This window comes from Acomys minous, assembly GCF_964271855.1.
Source record: "Acomys minous genome assembly, chromosome: 9".
Lineage (NCBI taxonomy): Eukaryota > Metazoa > Chordata > Mammalia > Rodentia > Muridae > Acomys > Acomys minous.
The window spans coordinates 85,962,291-85,979,937 of NC_140490.1; the positions used below are offsets into that span (position 1 = coordinate 85,962,291).

General features: G+C 51.3%; 1 protein-coding gene across 1 annotated transcript; it reads right to left on the reverse strand.

Moving 5' to 3' along the window:
• Positions 1-2,004: 2,004 nt before the first annotated feature.
• RAB11B (RAB11B, member RAS oncogene family) lies at positions 2,005-15,378 on the reverse strand. The gene is made up of 5 exons (XM_084794089.1): positions 15,219-15,378; positions 4,925-5,120; positions 4,003-4,196; positions 3,659-3,739; positions 2,005-3,011 (listed from the first exon to the last, which is right to left on the reverse strand). The coding sequence occupies exons 1-5, from the start codon at positions 15,256-15,258 to the stop codon at positions 2,866-2,868; spliced, it is 657 nt and encodes a 218-aa protein (XP_084650215.1). The 5' UTR covers positions 15,259-15,378; the 3' UTR covers positions 2,005-2,865.
• Between the last annotated feature and the right edge of the window lie 2,269 nt (positions 15,379-17,647).

The following is a 17,647-nucleotide window of genomic DNA, read 5'->3' on the forward strand; positions in this document are numbered from 1 at the left end:
CAGTACCAAATGTGAATTCTCTTCCACGGAATGGGCTTTAGGCGTAACTAGAAAGTAACTGCTGCCCATAGAAGCCATGCCACAATTGCACCAACAGGCGTGTCTTGCCTACCATGTCAGTACTGCAGCATGGAGGGTCCAGAAACCTACGTAGTTTCTGGCACTACGAAAACAATGCAGAAAGCTGCCACATCAGTTCTACCTTCATTTCTCCACTTCCTGAAGCCAAGGTATATGGTGTGTGTACCCTGCATGTCTGCATCCTTATGTGTGCATGTGCGTACACTGCAACTGGATACATTGTATGTACAAATACAGAATTGCTAAGGGTCGAGGTCAGAGGACAATTTCATAGGGAAGTCTTCACCTTCCACATGGCTTGAAACAAGGTCTTTCTTGTTCTAGTCCCTGCAAGAAGGTAGCCCGTAAGCTTGAGAATCTCCTCTCATTTCACCACAGGGTTGCTGGGGTTACAGATGTTTGCATTAGTGAGTCCAGCTGTAAGTGGGTCTGGGATCTATGCTCAGATAGATAACCCAGAGCCCAGTCGGTTATCTTTTTTCTTTTGGTAAAAAATATTTAACGTGCCACGTGGGAATCAGAAGACAACTTGAAGTCGGTTCTTTCAGCACATGTATTGCAGATCAAACTCAGCTCATCAGGACTGGTGGCAAGCACCTTTATCAGAGCAATCTCCAGCTCATGATGACCTTTTTTCTGAGTCAGCGTTTCTCTGTGTAGCCTTGGCTGTCCTGGACTTGCTTTGTAGATCAGGCTGGCCTTGAACTCACAGATCCATCTGCGTCTGCCTTTTGAGAGCTGGGAGTAAAGGCGTGCGCCACCACTGCCTGGCTCATGACGACCTTCTTAAACTGCTTGAAACCTTTCAGTGCTTGTTACTTCAACTTGGCCCCGACCCATCATACCTAACCTGTTCTGCCATGGCCAAACCTAGGTTAAGTCAGCCTCACTGCCAGTTCTTGCCAGCAGGGCCTTAGACCTGCGTCACTTCTTGCTTGTAGCTGCTAGCCCCTCCCTCTCCCATTAGCAGCTTTGCCCTAGGCTGACTTCTGGCATGCCCTGGATCCATCCTAACTTCCTTGAGATCTTCAATTTTTTCCCTTGTTTTTTTTTTTTTTTTTTTTTTTTTTTTGGACAGGGTCTCATGTAGTTGAAGCTGGCCTTGAACTCCTGATCTTCTGCCACTACTTCCAAAGTGTGAGGTTACAGGTGTGAGCAACTGTGCCCAGCTTTGATCAGAGAGATGTATCTGGGACTGCCTCATCCCCGGACCTGGGAAAGAGGCTACAGTCATTCTAGAATCAGGAGACAGGGCGCCCCCAGATTCTCTTCATCCATAAACTAGGGCTTCGAGAATAGCTGGCCAGACTGGGATTGTAAGGTTTCCTTCATGGGGGGCGGGCAGGGGGGAGACAACAGACACACACATCTTGTTGCTGTCAGCTTCGCGCACAGGGACAAGGGAGAAGAATCCTAAGAAGAGGCAATGGAAATCAAGAGCCACTCACCTTGCTAGTCACTGGTGTCCCCACTGAGCCATGGTGAGGCTGACATCACCTATGGTTACCAAGCAAACCTTCACACCAAACGAGGCCATTGCTGGCAGCAGGTGGAAAACGGCAAGCACGTGCACATGCCTCCCATTCACACCAGGGGGCGCCTTCAGGTCTGGCAATCCTAAATACAAGCTATCTGTGGGCTGTAGGTGGCAGGCACTTCTCCCTAAACTGTTCCAAGTGAAGGCTGCCACTTCGGGTCACCAGCATTTCCTTCCTCCCTAGTACAGGAGCCACCTGCATAGGACTTCCCCTCTCCTCCTTGGGACCCAGATTCCGCATCTTACAGCCTATTGTGTAATTTTAATATGCCTACCCACTGCCTTTAGCAGGCACTAGACTACCCTGTCATTGGAGAGAAGGAAAGGGGCCCTGGCTCAGGTACACCACGTGATGGAGAGAAAAAAGACAGAGGCTGAGTGGCAGGTTTCTGTACAGAAGTTGGCTTATACATTTTAGTAACGGGCAACAGTGCAGGGACTACAGGAGAGTAAGAGTTCGAGAGCTGGGGTTTGGCGTAAATTTTACAAAGTGTATAAAGAATCTGTGTTTCTCTACAATAACAAAAACCAAAGGCTACAAGAGCAGTTGTATATACAAAACATGAAGATATTGCTTCACTTGCAGACAGGTTCCTGACCAGACAGGGAGACGAGACAAGGGACGGGCAGGGGAGAGCGCTGCGTGCAGAGGAGGATGGAGGGGGCAAGGGTGTCTTCTCTCAGCATAAATCTACAGGCAGGAGCAGGAGTGCGCAGGCCTGGGAATGCTGGAGGCCGTGCTGGCGCTGGCTATGGTGGTGTAGGCAGGCGGCAGAGCCCAGAGTGTCCACCTGCCCAGCCCCTGATGCCTGGCTCTTCGGGTATCAGCTCAGAGAGGGTTTAGGGTGGGGATGCAGGGCCAGCTGGGTCAACTGGCCAGAGAGGAAAGGAGGTGATCGCTCCCTGGAGTCTGGCATGGAAAACAGGAGAAGCCAGCTCCTTCCACTCATCTCCCTCACCTCTGGCTGGCCCTATCCATCCTACCAGCCTCCCTACCCTGTCAAGGTGCCCACAATACCCAAGAGCAGGAACAAAAGCAAAGGGCTTCTAGCTTCTCTCGAGCAGGCAGGACAGGAGAGGCCACTTGACTCCTGCTCTTCCTGGGCCATCAAGCTGGCAGGAGGAGCTCACGTGGAGGGTGGGAGCAGCCTGTCCTAGAGGGACAAGGGAGGGGCCGGGAGGACACTGGTGAGGGGCTGGCCAAGGACCGAGGACGTGCACGCACGCTGGGTGGAGGCGCAGGGCAGTCACAGGTTCTGGCAGCACTGCAACTTATTGGGTTTCTGTCCATCGGTGGTGGGTGGCACACTGATGTCCACCACGTTGTTGCCCGGGGACTCATCATGGGCCGCACGGTCAGCGATTTGCTTCTGTGACACAATGCGGTAGATTTCTGCAACAGGGAGGATGCAGTGAGCAAGCTGTGTGCCCTGTCCAAGGCAATTTACATCTCCCCAGGACACAGGCTGGATGATTCCTAACCTGCCACTTGCAGAACCTAGAGTCAGGTGGTATAAGGGCCTCTGTGCACGCCTGTAGGGGAGGATCCTGATGACATTGTTGACATGGGCAGAGCATTCCCTGCAGGGGATGCTGGACTGTGTATGGACAACGTAAGCTAAGCAGCAGCTGGCCTGTAGCCCCAGTCTCCTGATTGTGATGGCATTGCCAGCTGCTTCAAGTGGCTTCAGCTGTAAGCCACAATGAACCTTCAAGTTGACTTTTTAAAAGAGTATTTCATCACAGCAACAGGAAAACAAAGACCATTTCCCACCTTGCTGTGAAGAACCCCTACCACATCCATAGTAAAACAGTGCTGGGAGCTGAGCTCCGGGAGGTTCCCAGGCATAGCCAAGTCAGGGGCAGGACACAGAACTGGTCCTAGCTCTCCAGGCTGCTTATTCCTTCCCTCCCCTGCAACCCTAGAAGGGGCTACCACAGGGACTTGGGTGAGGACCTCTGTGGGGCAGGGAAGGTCTGGACTGGGTCTGGACTGCACACTGAGCACCATCCTTACACCCATGCAGACCCTGGGCCCACCTGTGAGGATGTTCTTGAATGCTTCCTCTACATTGGTGGAATCCAAGGCTGAGGTCTCAATGAAGGACAAGTTATTCTTTTCTGGAAAAGAGAAAATTCTTTTAGTGAGTGGGTCTAGGACCATATCTGCCCACCTGCCTAACTCAGTATCTGAAGAGTTGCTGCTAGTGGGTAGGACCAGGAGGTTGACTGCTCAGGTACAAGAGGCTGAACACAAGCACTATGGTCATGAGCCCTTGACACTGGAGGAGGTGGGTACCTGACTTCTAGATGTTTCTCTGAACCCACAAGTGGGTTTCAGAGCACAGTCCTCCCATTTACTGGCATGTCTGCCACAAGCTCACCTGCAAAGGCACGGGCCTCATCAGTGGGCACAGCCCGAAGGTGGCGCAGGTCGCTCTTGTTGCCCACCAGCATGATGACGATGTTGCTGTCTGCATGATCCCGTAGTTCCTTCAGCCAGCGTTCCACATTCTCGTATGTCAGGTGCTTGGCAATGTCATATACCAGCAGTGCACCCACTGCACCACGGTAGTACCTGCAGAGTAGAGGCAGGCTTGAACCTGAAACTACAGGGTGGCAGCAGAGGATGCTGGGTCCAAGCACAGGGCCCAGACAAAGGACAGCTATCATATCTCTGAAGGAAGCCCTTCAGGAATGGGAGAGGCTGAGGAAATTTGGGGCTCAGGGCAAGGGCATCAAGAGAAGCAGAGGACACAGCAGCTGTGCAGGGAGAAGGTTGCTACCAGGCCAAAATGTAAATGCTCACTATGCAAACAGGTCTGCACCACAGAAGGGACCATGGCCACCCTCTGGGGATGAAGTACCCATGGTAAGGCCATAGTGAAAGGAACGAAAAGCCAGCAAATGAGGTAGGTGAGAGAACAGCCACGGGCCTCAAGGATGTAGAAAGAGGCAGGCTGGACGGATCTCAGCAATTAGGAGGCTATTGTGAGGCAAAATGTATGCTAAGACTGGGGATGATGGCAGGAACAGGAAAGCCGGTAGGCTGCCTGGGTGGGGTGGGGTCAGAATGGAGGGCCTAAACCAGACTATCACTGCCCACCCTGTAATTAACTTCAATTCCAGGTTATGCTCAAGTCTGGTGTTGGTCTCCCTCTGGGCCCCACAGCTCTTGGGGTACCCTTCTACTTCCTAATCTCAGCACTCCAAGCTCCAGCCCAACCCTTACATACCCTTCCAAGTTCCTGTGTCACACGCCTGCACACCCATGCTATCTGCAGGTCTTGACCCTACTACACTCACGCGGAGGTAATGGCACGGTAGCGCTCCTGGCCAGCAGTATCCCAGATCTGAGCCTTGATGGTCTTGCCATCCACCTGAATGCTGCGAGTGGCAAACTCCACGCCGATGGTGCTCTTGCTCTCTAGGTTGAACTCGTTTCTGGTGAAGCGTGACAGCAGGTTGCTCTTGCCCACACCTGAATCCCCAATAAGCACCACTTGGGGGGGCAGGGAGAGAGAGCAAAGAGAGGTGAGGACCCAGCAGCACCTAGTATTTCTCATATCCACCCACCAAAGCTGCATAGTGGCTCCCTGATTTCTGCCACCCACAGACACCCTGGGAACACACAGACAAATGGAAGCTTCAGAAACAGCACAGATACCTTTGCTTGTCTCTTGTCCTAAGAGGAAGGCTGCCCCAGAAAGGACATGGTGATGTCCCGGGCCATGCTGCAGGCAGGATCGCTTGAGAGTAACCAACCCCAGAGCCTGATGGCTGAGTAGGCAAGAAAGGCCATAGAAAGCTCTAGAGCTGAGTGTCCTTGAGCAAGTCACTTAACTGCTCTGAGCCACCTGCTCTCCTACTTGGAGCTGGCCACCACTCCTGCCCAGGGTCCCACACTGTCATAGCTTAATAAGGTCCATATGTAAGTGTGTATGGCCTCCTTCAGCCTAAGTGACAGGCAGGAAAGGTCTCTGTCTAGCCCTACGCATGCCTCCTTGAAGCTGGAGTTAATCATTAAGATGCAAACCTAAGGCTGTAGTGAGCACCTGCCTACCATAGGTCAAGCCTTGGGTTCCAGCTCCACCACTGCATAGACTGGGCACGGTAGTGCATGCTTCTACTAACAGAACTGTAAGGCCAGGACACAGGAAGTGGAGGCAAGCAGATCAGAAATCCAAGATCTTTAATCCCAGCACTCAGGAGGGGAGGCCAACTTGGTTTACGTATCATGTTCCAAGCCATTCAAGGCTACACAATGAGACTCTGTTTCAAAAGCCATGGCCCCACACTCTAATAAAAAAAAAAAAAGAAAGAAAGAGAGAAAGAAGCCTGGGCTACATTAGACACTGTCTTAAAACAGCAACAACAACAAAAAGGAAATCTATTCCAGAATGGTTATCGGGACAACATGGCTAAGAAAGAGAAAGTATTATGGGTTAAAGCCCCCAGGACACAGGGCATGACATTAGTAGACACGGACTATGCAAGGGAACAGGGTGCCAGGCTGTAAAGTGAGCCCTACCCTGGCTTGGAAAATTCTGCCTCCAGGGGCTGAGGCACCCAGGCTCTGGGGTGGGGCCTGGGCCTGGGAGGGCTGTCCTTAGACTCAGGATTTGCCACGCACGCGTTCACATGTGCACGTGCCGACATATCCATGTACACATTTCTATATTCATGTGTGCATATGCTCATGTGCGTACAATGCAGATGTGACAGGCAGTAGATGTCAAATCAGTTATCTTGTGGTCTCCAAAGGCAGAAGTGTAGACTGTGGCTGCGGGCGGGCCTACCAGTGGAGAGCCACGGGGGCTGCAGGCCTGGCCATCCAGGACCTGAGGAACAGAGAGGGTATTCACCCAGGATCGGCCTAGGAGAGACAGGCATGGCTGGGCCACAGACTAAGCCTGAGCTCCTTGGCCCTGCTGAGTGGGTGAGAGACAAGTAGTAGGAGAGACCTCAGAAGGAATCCTGGCCCCACTGGGAGTCCTGAGACGGGAGGTTCCCCAGGACCCAACAGGTAGCCCCTTCCCCTCCCAACAGCCACTCTGAGGTGCTTGGCTTACACACTCTGATTTCTCTCTCTTGAAAAGAATATATTTTTGTGGGGATGGAGGGGAGGGTAAGAAAAGAGCGAGACAAGGTCTTACAATGTAACCCTGGCTGACCTCAAACTTTTCATCTGCCTGCCTCAGCCTCCTCGTGCTGTGATACAGGAGTGTCCCAAGAGGCCAGACTAAGAACACACTCTCTTGACTTAGCACTCCAGGCCCCGCCCTCATTTTCTCCTTTCTGCACCCCTAAGCGCCTACAGAAAGTGCTATCTACACTTCTGTCTCGGCCTCCAGTTCTCCAGGGCCTCCTAGGCCGCAGACTAAGCATGGTCACCCAGGGTGTGGGGAGTAGGAGGGGCAGCCACCTTGGAATCAGGATCCCACAGTGTGGGTGGCGATGAAGCAGCCAGGTGACACACTTCAGGCTGAGCTCACTGGCCCTGCTAAGCACGGTAAAGAGCATGCAGGGAGAGCTCTCAGGAGCGACTCAGGGTCCCCCAATGAACACCCCAACCTACAGACCTCCCAGTAGCTACAAGAAAGAGGTCAAGTCTCAGAGCCTTGTCCCCAAGCAACAGCTCAGAGGGCCCTCCTTCCCCTACACTGTTTCTTCCCACGTTTCAGGGACCCCACACTAGACAGTCCTAGAGCTGCTGCAGGCTATCCTTCCACCTGAAAATATAAGGGAGCCACAGGACTGGGTGACCCTATCCAGGCTTCTGGCTGCAAATACCACCTATCGGCTGGTGACTCCTACACTAACCTCCCTCTGCAAGCCCAGACTGCTGTACCCTCTGCCTTTATATCCCCCAACAGAGTCCCTACATTTCAAGTCAACACAACAGAATAGTCTCCAGATCACCCAAACCAACTCACTGGGTACTACCCTCACCTTCTCTGGCTTAGTCAACTTAGAAGGTACTCAGGCCATGCCCTTATAGTCATCTTCAGTCCTTTCTTCCTCTCATACTCTCCGGTCAATCCTGCCGTCCCTTTGTAACTGAAGGGTGCTTCTGCAGTTAGTAATTCAAGGTTCTGTTTCCATGTGGGTTCCATCAGGTGGCTTCAGATGGTGAAGATATACTGAATTATATACTTCTATGTATACTTTCTTTCCATAGGGTCTCATATAGCTTTGCCTGGCCTCCGATGCACTATGTAGCTGAGAAATAACTAGAGCTAATGATTGTTTTTAATTCTCTCAATTGTCGGAACTACAGGTGTTAGCCACCACGCCAAGCTGGTGTATGTGATGCTGGGCATAGGAACTCAACATCTCATGCAGTCTGGGCGAGTGCTCTCTCTACCAACTGAGCTACATCCCCAGTCCAGTATGTGCACTTCTCTATATGAATTAACTTGCTGGACAAAGTGAGAGAGATAGAGGGGGTGGGGAGGGGGTGGGGAGAGAGGGAGAAGTGGGGGGGGGGGGAGACAGACAGAGACAAAGAGACAAAGACAGAGACAGACTGTGTGTATCTGTGTATGTCTACTTAGAATTCCCACTTCTTACCACTTCCACTGGCCAGGGCACTATCTCACACTGTTATCACAGTAGCAGACTCTTCTTAAGTCCCAGCCAAAAGCTTGTTAACTCCTCACCAGAGCCACACTGTCTGCCCCAGGCAGGGACTTAGGAACCTAAGCATGTAGATATTTCTAAGGCCCTAAGAATCAAAGTCCAGGGCCTCTCTGGGGCTCACAAGGCACAGCAGTACATGCTCTGAAGCCTCCCTCCCTCCGTCTCTTTCCCACACACCCTAGCCAGCTACAGGGGCTCCTTGCTCTGCCCTTAACACACAGGCACAGCCCTGCCTCAGGACCTTAACATAGACGACTCTTGCCTGGCCATTCTTTCTCTGGCTCCTGTCTCACCTGTTTGTGAGCCCCTTGAATGTCACTTGGTCAAGAAGACCCTCTCTACAGCCCGATCATAATCCTACTTTCTCAAGCTTCCTCATTCTCTGTCCTAGCTTTTCTTCCACAGCTTGTGCAACCATCACACATGTCTGGTTTCTCTCTTTTCTTTTTTATGGCTAGCCTTTTTTTTTTAAATGTCTGCCTCATAAGCAGGAATCTTGGATAGTCTTGCTCCCTGCTGTATCTCCAGGCCTGGCACAGGGCCTGGCTCACAGTAAGTGCCAACAAGTATCTGTGGGATGAAGAAACACACCCAAAGCAGCTGGAAGAGCCTCCCCTGTCTACTCTTGACCCCAGGCAGACCTGGGACATACTGGGAAGGTGCCCAGGTCATCCACCTCAGGGCACAGGTGAGCATGGGGCAAAACAGGGAGCCAACCTATTTCACCCTCTGGGTTGGTTGCTTTGGAGCCAAAAATAATAAGACATAGTGGTACATGCCTATAATTCCAGGACTCGGGAGACTGCAGAAAGAGAAATGAGTTTAAGGGCAGCCTGTACTACACAGTAAATTCAAGGCCAGCTTGAACTATATTTTGGGTCCTCATCTCAACTGACAAACAGTTCCAGGGATGTGCTCAGTTAGTAAAGGACTTGTCTATGCACAAAGCCCTGGGTTTGATCCCCAGGACTGCATTAAACTGGACGTGGCGGGCATAAAGCCAAGCGTGGTGGTGTACTCTGGAATTACTCTGGTGATAGAGGCAGAAGAGCAAAAGTTCAAGACCATGCTTGGCTACATAGTGAGTTTGAGGCAGACCTGAGCTTCATGGGGCTCACAAAAATAAAACAAGACTTGCCTTGGTACATACCTTTAATCCTAGCACTCAGGAGACAAGGCCAGGCTAGCCAGGCTACACTGTGAAACCCTACCGCAAACCAAACCAAACCAACAAACCCCCCACAAAAACAAAACCACACAGCAAAGAAACAACTCTTAAAAACCTCACAGATTGCCGGGTGTGGTGGCGCACACCTTTAATCCCATCACTCGGGAGGCAGAGGTAGGCGGATCGCTGTGAGTTCGAGGCCAGCCTGGTCTACAAAGCGAGTCCAGGACAGCAAAGGCTACACAGAGAGACCCTGTTTCGAAAAACAAAAACAAAAACAAAAACAAACAAACCTCACAGATTACTAAGAGGGAGAAGAAAAAGGCTGCAGAGATGACATTTGCCACCTTACAGGAAAGGAAACTGGAATGCAGATGAGGCATGAAGAACCCAGGGCATGCTATGACCAGGGTGTGAAGGCAAAACAGAAGTCAGAGCACGTGTTTATGTGCAGATTTGCCCCCACTTCCCAATCACATTCACCAAGCAACACATGTCCCGGACAACTTGTCTGGGAAGTTGTCTAGGCAGAACCTGAATTCAGGTCTCTGGAACATGGCCTTTCTCTTTGATCTCAATCTCATGTCTTCCCTGTCAGCCTCCCTACATCTCAGGGGTCCTGGATCTTCCTCCTGGAGGCAGTGAATCGCAGCTTCCCACAACCTGGGACGGCCAACAAACTCCAGCTCATCCTTCAAGATCTAATTGTATGTGAGACCCCTCAGCTCAGGCCTCTGTTCTCCATGCAGCCTATGGCCTGGTTCACAAGACATTTGATGACAAGCTCAGCATCCTTCCGAGATTCTGTGGGTACCCAGTATAAGAATGTCAAGTCCAGAAAAAGAGAGATGGAGCTAGACAAGAGCCTGTCGCCCAAGCCAAGGACTCCCAACTATGCTGATTGACTCCTGAGCCATACAGAAACAAGGTTGACTGTAGGAATCACTCTCCACAGCATCTACCCCTCACCTCCTTCCAACAGGAGCCGCCATAGCCAGGAGAACTTTGTTTCTCATTCTCACACCCCAGGAAGGACATGGAAAACTTGCCCTGCACGGGAGGTCTTCTCAGCCTTGCCTCTGTTCCATAGTCTCAGGGACCCTTAGCCACAGCATCTGCACTGTGACCAGGATTGAACCTTTGGCCAAGCTTGTGCCCAAAGGCCTCATGGACCTAGGCTTAGCAAATTCTTATAGCCACCCCAGGGACAGACACAAATGTCAATAATCCCACTGCAGCTAGGGATACTCAACCCAGAGACCAAATCCCAAGTTCAAGGTTACACACTGAGAACAAGAATGCACAGACCAAAAAAAAAAAAAAAAAAAAAAAAAAAAGGTTGCTCAGACCAGAGCTGGGTGTGGTGGTGCACACCTTTAATGCTAGCACTCAGGAGGCAGAGGCAGGCGGATCTCTGTGAGTTCGAGGCCAGCCTGGTCAAGGTTACAGAAAGAAACCCTGTCTCAAATAACAACAACAACACACAACAACGAATGCACAGACCAGGCTGAGGATCAACAGACCATACCCAGGTGACCAGCAGGAAGGCTAGGCTGCTCAGGCCACTCCTGGCACAGGGTGCCTAAAACACCATAGTGGTGCCTGGGCTGGGTTTGCATGTAGGATGGGTATAAAATGACACGGTCAAGAAAACAAGTGATCAGTTGTCCTGGGAAAATAATGAGCCCTTGAGGAAACTGCCCCCAGTATTTCCAAAGAAGTTGCTGGCTGGGAAATGGTCCCCCTGGATATGCCATTTGGCACGCTGAGCAGGCAAGCCCAGTTGGCAAAAACAAAGGTCTGGCACTTCTCAGGAGTCCTGTGACATGACAACATCCCTGAGCCCAGACCTTGACACTCAGGCTGACTGAGCAGCTAGTCAGTGAAGGGAAGAAGATATACTCTAGAAAGTGGGCCCCAACCATTCCAGGGGAGCATTTTTGCCTCAATCTTTGGGGCTAGAGGGAGTCAGTAGCACAGCAGGCCTGGTAGACATACTGCCTAGCCCAGTGTTCTTGGCTAAGGATTATAAAGTCTGGGGCTAGCCCTGTCCCTGTGGTCTAGTCACTTCTATGTCCTTAGGCAGGGGTGGGCACAACTCAAAGAAGAGAGTCACTTTGCTTCCCACGTGATCTGTGTCCTTGAAGACCGGGTGGGCACTAACTGGCTGGGAATTCTGGAAAAAGAAAGTGAGGATGGGGCCTAGGTGGTATTAGTGTTGTAACCCTAACTCTGTGTTTCTCCCCAGAGAAGTCAGGGGTATTCCTGGGGACCCATCAGCAGGTTGGGAAAATAGGCAGTGGCTGACAGGAGAAAATGTTGGGAGAATAACCGTGAGGATCTATAATTAGGTACAAAGAAACAACCTCACTCCTGGGGTAGAGGAGACTATTTATGGAGGAAAACAAATGGCATGTGGCCACAACTCTTGGGACCTCTTAGTCTTTGCCTTAAAGGTCAGCGAAGCCAATGTGTAGTGAGGCTGCCAAAAATTCTGTGTGTGTGTGTGTGTGTGTGTGTGTGTGTGTGTGTGTGTGTGTGTATGAGCAGCCACTTTCTCAGACTTGTGGCCCTCCATATCAAGGAAATGTGACTAAAGCCTAGGATAAGGACAGCAAGGCTGGTGGCGCACAGGGGACTGGCGGTGGGGAGGGGCTCAAGACTGCCACCCTTCCTGAGTTCCTACAGGCGGGAAAGAGATCCACGTGCTTATAAAACCAGTCCTTGTCAACACTTCTAGTGCTACCGTAAATTTTTAAAATTTTGTTTTTCTCGAGACCGGGTCTCACTATGTAGCCTAGGCTGGCCCTGAACTCATCTTCTTGCTACTGCATATGAATTGTCTCTCCAAAGCTGACCACATCACCACCACTGTTATGATAGCTAGCCTGCTCTGGGCCTGAGGCTAAGAGTCTCAGAGGGGACCGGCAGGTGCAGGGCCTTCACATCCTGGAAGATCTGCCATGTGCAGGCAAGTGATGTGATTAATGACAGCAGTTTGTCTGCTGCTAGTTTTCTCTCTTCTCTTTTAATTTTCCAGGACTCTCTTTTCTAACTTACCGGATTAAAAAATCTGAATAAAAAGGAGAAATGTTGCCGGGCATGGTGGTGCACGCCTTTAATCCCAGCACTCGGGAGGCAGAGGCGGGCGGATCTCTGTGAGTTTGAGGCCAGCCTGGCCTACAAAGCGAGTCCAGGACACGCAAAGCTACACAGAGAAGCCTTGTATGAGAAAAAAAAAAAAAGACAGAAAGGAAGGAAGAAAGGAAGGAAGGAAGGAAGGAAGGAAGGAAGAGAGAGACAAATGTTACAGGGCCCCCAGCTGAGACGTAAGGGGTGGAAAGGGGATCTGGAGAGAACACTGATTTCAGGGTTAGGCAGCTACTCTGACTAACTGAAGAAGTCACCTGCCACACCAGAAAAGGAGGCCAGTGGGGGAGGGCAACAGGGCAGGCGGGCACTCCCCCCAGGACAACGGCTGCAGAAGCTGATTGGTGCTCCAGGAAGCTGATTGGTGCTCCAGGAAGCGAGCTCTGGAGACTAGTACCAGGAATGGCAATGGAGCTCCATTGCCCCTGACCTAGTAACTGTACTTCTGGGAATGCACATCAAGGAAACAGCCCACAGGGCAAAGAGAGGACTTGGGCACACATTCAATGCCAGGCTATTTATAACAGCAAAAGGTCGAAAACAAGCAAGGAGTGACCACAGATGCCTAAAGGTGCCGGCTTAAGGGAAAAGATCCCCTGCCCTGCCTGGAATCTTCCCCAGCGGCGACAGACCCCTGCCACAGCAGGACCTGAGACTGTTCCACCAGAAAACACTTCAAATCTCTGGTCTCTAAAATTCTTCCAAATCATCCTCTGCCTCTGGAGTGATACCTGGAGCCTAACACCTGCTAGCCAGTTTCACATCTGGATATAGCCCACTACCAGCCGATGGTGCTGTGTGGTAACTCTGCATCTTTGCAGAAGTCTGTCTCTGTCTCTCCTAGGAGCCTTATGCCACGTGCTACCTCCGCAACCCCAAGATGCCAAGGCTGGCTTTGAGTACCAGGACACTCTCCCAGAAGGGCAAAGGTGTGCGTTCCTTGAGGACCCAGGAATTAACTCTCAAAATCAGCCACTGTCAGGCAGGGAGTCTAACACAAATGGCTAGAGGACCAAAAAGTCCAGCTTGGCATAGAAGGTGTCACAATGCCAGAGATCCCCCAAATATGCTCACCAGAGAAATGAGGAACCCCAGTCACATGGAAGGAGGCTCCCTAGGTAGGAAAGCTCTTCCTGTGGGTTGGATGTGTATGTGCTGAGAGGTCTCACACCTGTGATCTAAGCTGCAAGCCTTGCCCCAAAACACAAACCCTAAGTGGCAAAACCCATAAGCTGTCCTGAGCCCAACCCTGTTCTGCCCTTAAAAACTTGTCTTTCTCAACTTCCGTTTTCCCCTTTTGTTTTGAGGGCAGGGTATGTACCCTGGGTTAGCTATAAGAAAAATAATAGTGTCTCATTCTGCTGACCTGCCACTCCCTCCTCACCCCAGAGCTCTCCACGCACACCAGGCTTGCCTGGAATCCACAGAGCTCTGGCGACGCTTCCTGAGTGGCTGGGATTAGAGGTGTATGCTACCACGCCCCGCCAAGTTGCATTATCTATTCTGTGTGCATCTGTGTGTGCGGCCTCATGTGACATGGAGTGCACGTGGAGGGCAGAAGACAACCTGCAGATTCTCTTCCACCAAGGAGGCCCCATGACTGAACTCAGGTTGTCAGGCTTGGCAGCCTGCGCAGATACCTGCTAAGCTCCCTCACCAGGCCCAGGTTGGCTTTGAAAGAGAAAGCGATCCTCCCACCTCCCAACTTTGAGTACTAGGATTCCAGGTGTGCACCACTACAGGCCTGTTTCCTGGATAATACGAAATATATATATAAACTCATCAAGAGGATGAAAGGGGGCCATCATTGTAAAGTCTCAGAATAGTGCAGGTATTGCGTTTAATGTCATCCACGTGTGGTTTTTTTTTTTTTTCTTTTTGTCTTTGAGAAAAGGGTTCCGGTAATCCAGGCCGACCTGTGCACTTTTAAACTTCCTACCTCTGCCTCCCAAGGGCTGGGACTACAGGACTGCCCCATCACACAAGGTTCATGCGGTGTTGGGGATAGGACCCAGGGATTTGTGCGTGATACCGCTTTACCAATCACTCTACCAATGGACTCACATTCCCATCCCTTACCGAGAGTTTGAACTACAGATGCACACACAGGCACCGTTCTACCCAATTCCAGGACATCACAATTTAGGGCTCCTGCACCACGTGACCCAGACTCCACCCCAAGACAGTCCCCGCCCATACCAGGCCAACCCTAGAAGGCTCACACCAATCAGACTTAGTGGGCACGCCCACGACATTCTCCAACGCCCTTAACCCCCATCTATAATAATCCCACTTTCAACGTAGCCCGCCCGCCAAACCCAAGGAAAGCCCCACCCCTCAGGACGCCCCGCCCCAACGGCCTCTCCTACCACTCCGGGGCCCCACCCCCTCCAAGGCCCCGGCCCCGCCCCGGCGCATCCGGGGTCCATAGGCCTTTTTGAGCCTCCCTCTTCTCTTCGCTGCGCCTTAGGGCCCGAAGCCTTGCGAGCTCGGCTGCCGCGCCTTCCTCCGGTTCCCAACCCCGGATAGGCCCCCTCTGAAGCCCTGGGCTCCACCCTGAGCCCTCTCGTCCCGTAGCGCCGGCCTGGGCCCTCCCGACGCTACCGCGCCCTCGCCCGTCGGTACTCCACTTGGGCGCACCTTTGAATAGGTAGTCGTACTCGTCGTCCCGGGTCCCCATTGTCCTGGCGCTTCCGGCGGGATCGGCGACTCCGCAGCCCCACCACAAACACCCGACGGGGGCGGAACCGGCGCCGCGCAGAGCGGCGGTCGGACGGCCAGTCAACGGTGAAAGTGGTAGTGACAGGCACCGAGGCAAGCCAATCAGGCTCGGGAGCCGAGCTCAGGGGGGGTGGGACCCTCCCGGGATCCGCCCTTCTAGCCCTCGGTCTCCTGGAGAAAGGCGGAAGGAATGCGGACCTTTTCGAAGTGACAGACTCAGCAGCCAATCAAAAGCAGACGGGGGAGGGCGGGGCGGAAGACTTGAACAATGAGGTGGATTGACAGGGTGCGCAACCAATGAGGGGCTGGATTCAGACTCAAGTCTTCCAGCGGACCTGTCGAGGAAAGGAAATTGTGCTACCTTCAGGCGGTGTTACGGACTTTACCGTCCTGATGACATCATAGGTCAGCGCGGCTGCTCTGGCCTCGTAACCTCTAACCCCGTAAAAGACAGTTTCCGGGCTTATGTGCGTGTATTGGGGTACCTCCTCTGGGTTGCAGTTCCAGGTCTTTGTCTGTTTCAACCTAAAGCTTGTATCAGCATCTTCAAAGCAAACCCTAGACGTCTTTATTTGTTCTCAACTAGTTGATTTGAGCCTCTTTGTTTTCGGCTTTTCATCATTGCGTTTTTTTCTTTATGTAACTGTCTGGATTGGAATTGTTGCTGTGGGTCAGACCCCACCGGTCTGCTTTTCTTTTTCTTTCTTTTCTTTTTGGTTTCTTTAGACCTGTCTCACTACGTAGCCCCAGCTGTTCTGTAGACCAGGCTGGCTTTGAACTCACAGAGATCCTCCTGCTTCTGTCCGCTCAAATACTGGGATTAAAGTCCTTCACCACCACTGCCCAGCTTGATTTTCCTTTTTGAGACATCGCTTCCTATTGCTCTGGCTGGCTTTAATATGTATTTATAGATTACATTGTTCATTTTTTTTCTATTCTGTTTTATTTGGAGCACAGGATCTCACTGTGTAGCTCCAGTTTGCCTGGGCCTTGCTGTATAGAACTCAGACCATACACCAGTGCTGGAATTAAAACACATGTGTTCCACATACTGCTCAACTTTGAATTTCTTCCCCCCCCACCCCCCCACCCCCACCCCCTCCCACCCCCCGCCAAGACAGGGTTTCTCTGTGTAGCCATGACTATCTTGGACTTGCTTTGTAGACCAGGCTGACCTCAAACTCACAGCCATCGACCTGCCTCTGCCTCCCAAATGCTGGGATTAAAGGCGTGCGCCACCACTGCCTGGCTCTCAACTTTGAATTTCTAATCCTCTTGTACACTGGTAACTTAGAAGTTACCTCTACTGAGTTCATTTTCTTTCTCTGCTCATGTATAACTGAGAGTATGTGGATCATTGGCTTAAATGCACTCACAATTACAGCACCCTTTGATCCGCGAAGTCTTTGTTTAACAGATATTCCCAGGCTGGGAGGAATAATAAGGACCGGGAATGCAGCTTCATTTTATTTATGTGTGTTTTGGTTGCATGCTGCACGCTATATGCTTACAGTGCTGACAGAGGCCAGGGATGGCGTTCAGTCCCTGAGACTAGAGTTACAGACAGTTGTGATCCATCATGTGGGTGCTGGGAATCAAACCTAGGTCCTCTGTGAGAGCAGCCAGTGGTCTTAATCACTGAGCTACCTCTCCAGCCCAAAGATAAGTCAATCACAACGCAAAGGCTTGGTTTCAATACTTAGCGTGGAAGGGGTGGGGATTCTTACTGGAACTATATATAATAGGTCTTTAGACGCTGCTTTGCCTAATGCTCAAGTGGTGGAGTGCTTGCCTAGTGTGCACAAGGCCCTGAGTTTGATCCCTGGTACCTTATATACTGGGTGTGGTGGCACAAGCCACTACAGCTGGCAGCAGGAGAGTCAGGTTCAAGGTCATCCTCTGCCACATAGGGAGTTTGGAACCCTTACTCAAAAGATAAACAAACGACGGGGCTGGAGAGATGATCCATCCATTAAGATCACTTTCTGATTCTTAGCACCAGCACGGGTTGCTTAGAACCATCTGTAATTGCAGTCTCAGGGTTATCTGATGCCTTGGGGTCCTGTCTTGCTGCTGTCCACCTAAACTTCCAAGTACATACAAATTTACATTATATCCTAGCACTTGGGAGGTGGATCTCTGTGAGTCTGAGGCCAACCTGGTCCATAAAGTAAGTTCCAGGACAGCCAGGACTGTTATACAAAGTAACTCTGTCTCAAGAAAAGAAGGAGAAAGAAAAGAAAAGAAAAGAAAGAAAGAAAGAGGAAAAAAATGACCCATAAGAGAAATTTTAAAAGAAACAAAACAAAACCTAGCAAACAATACCCTTTTATTATGATGTGTTAACT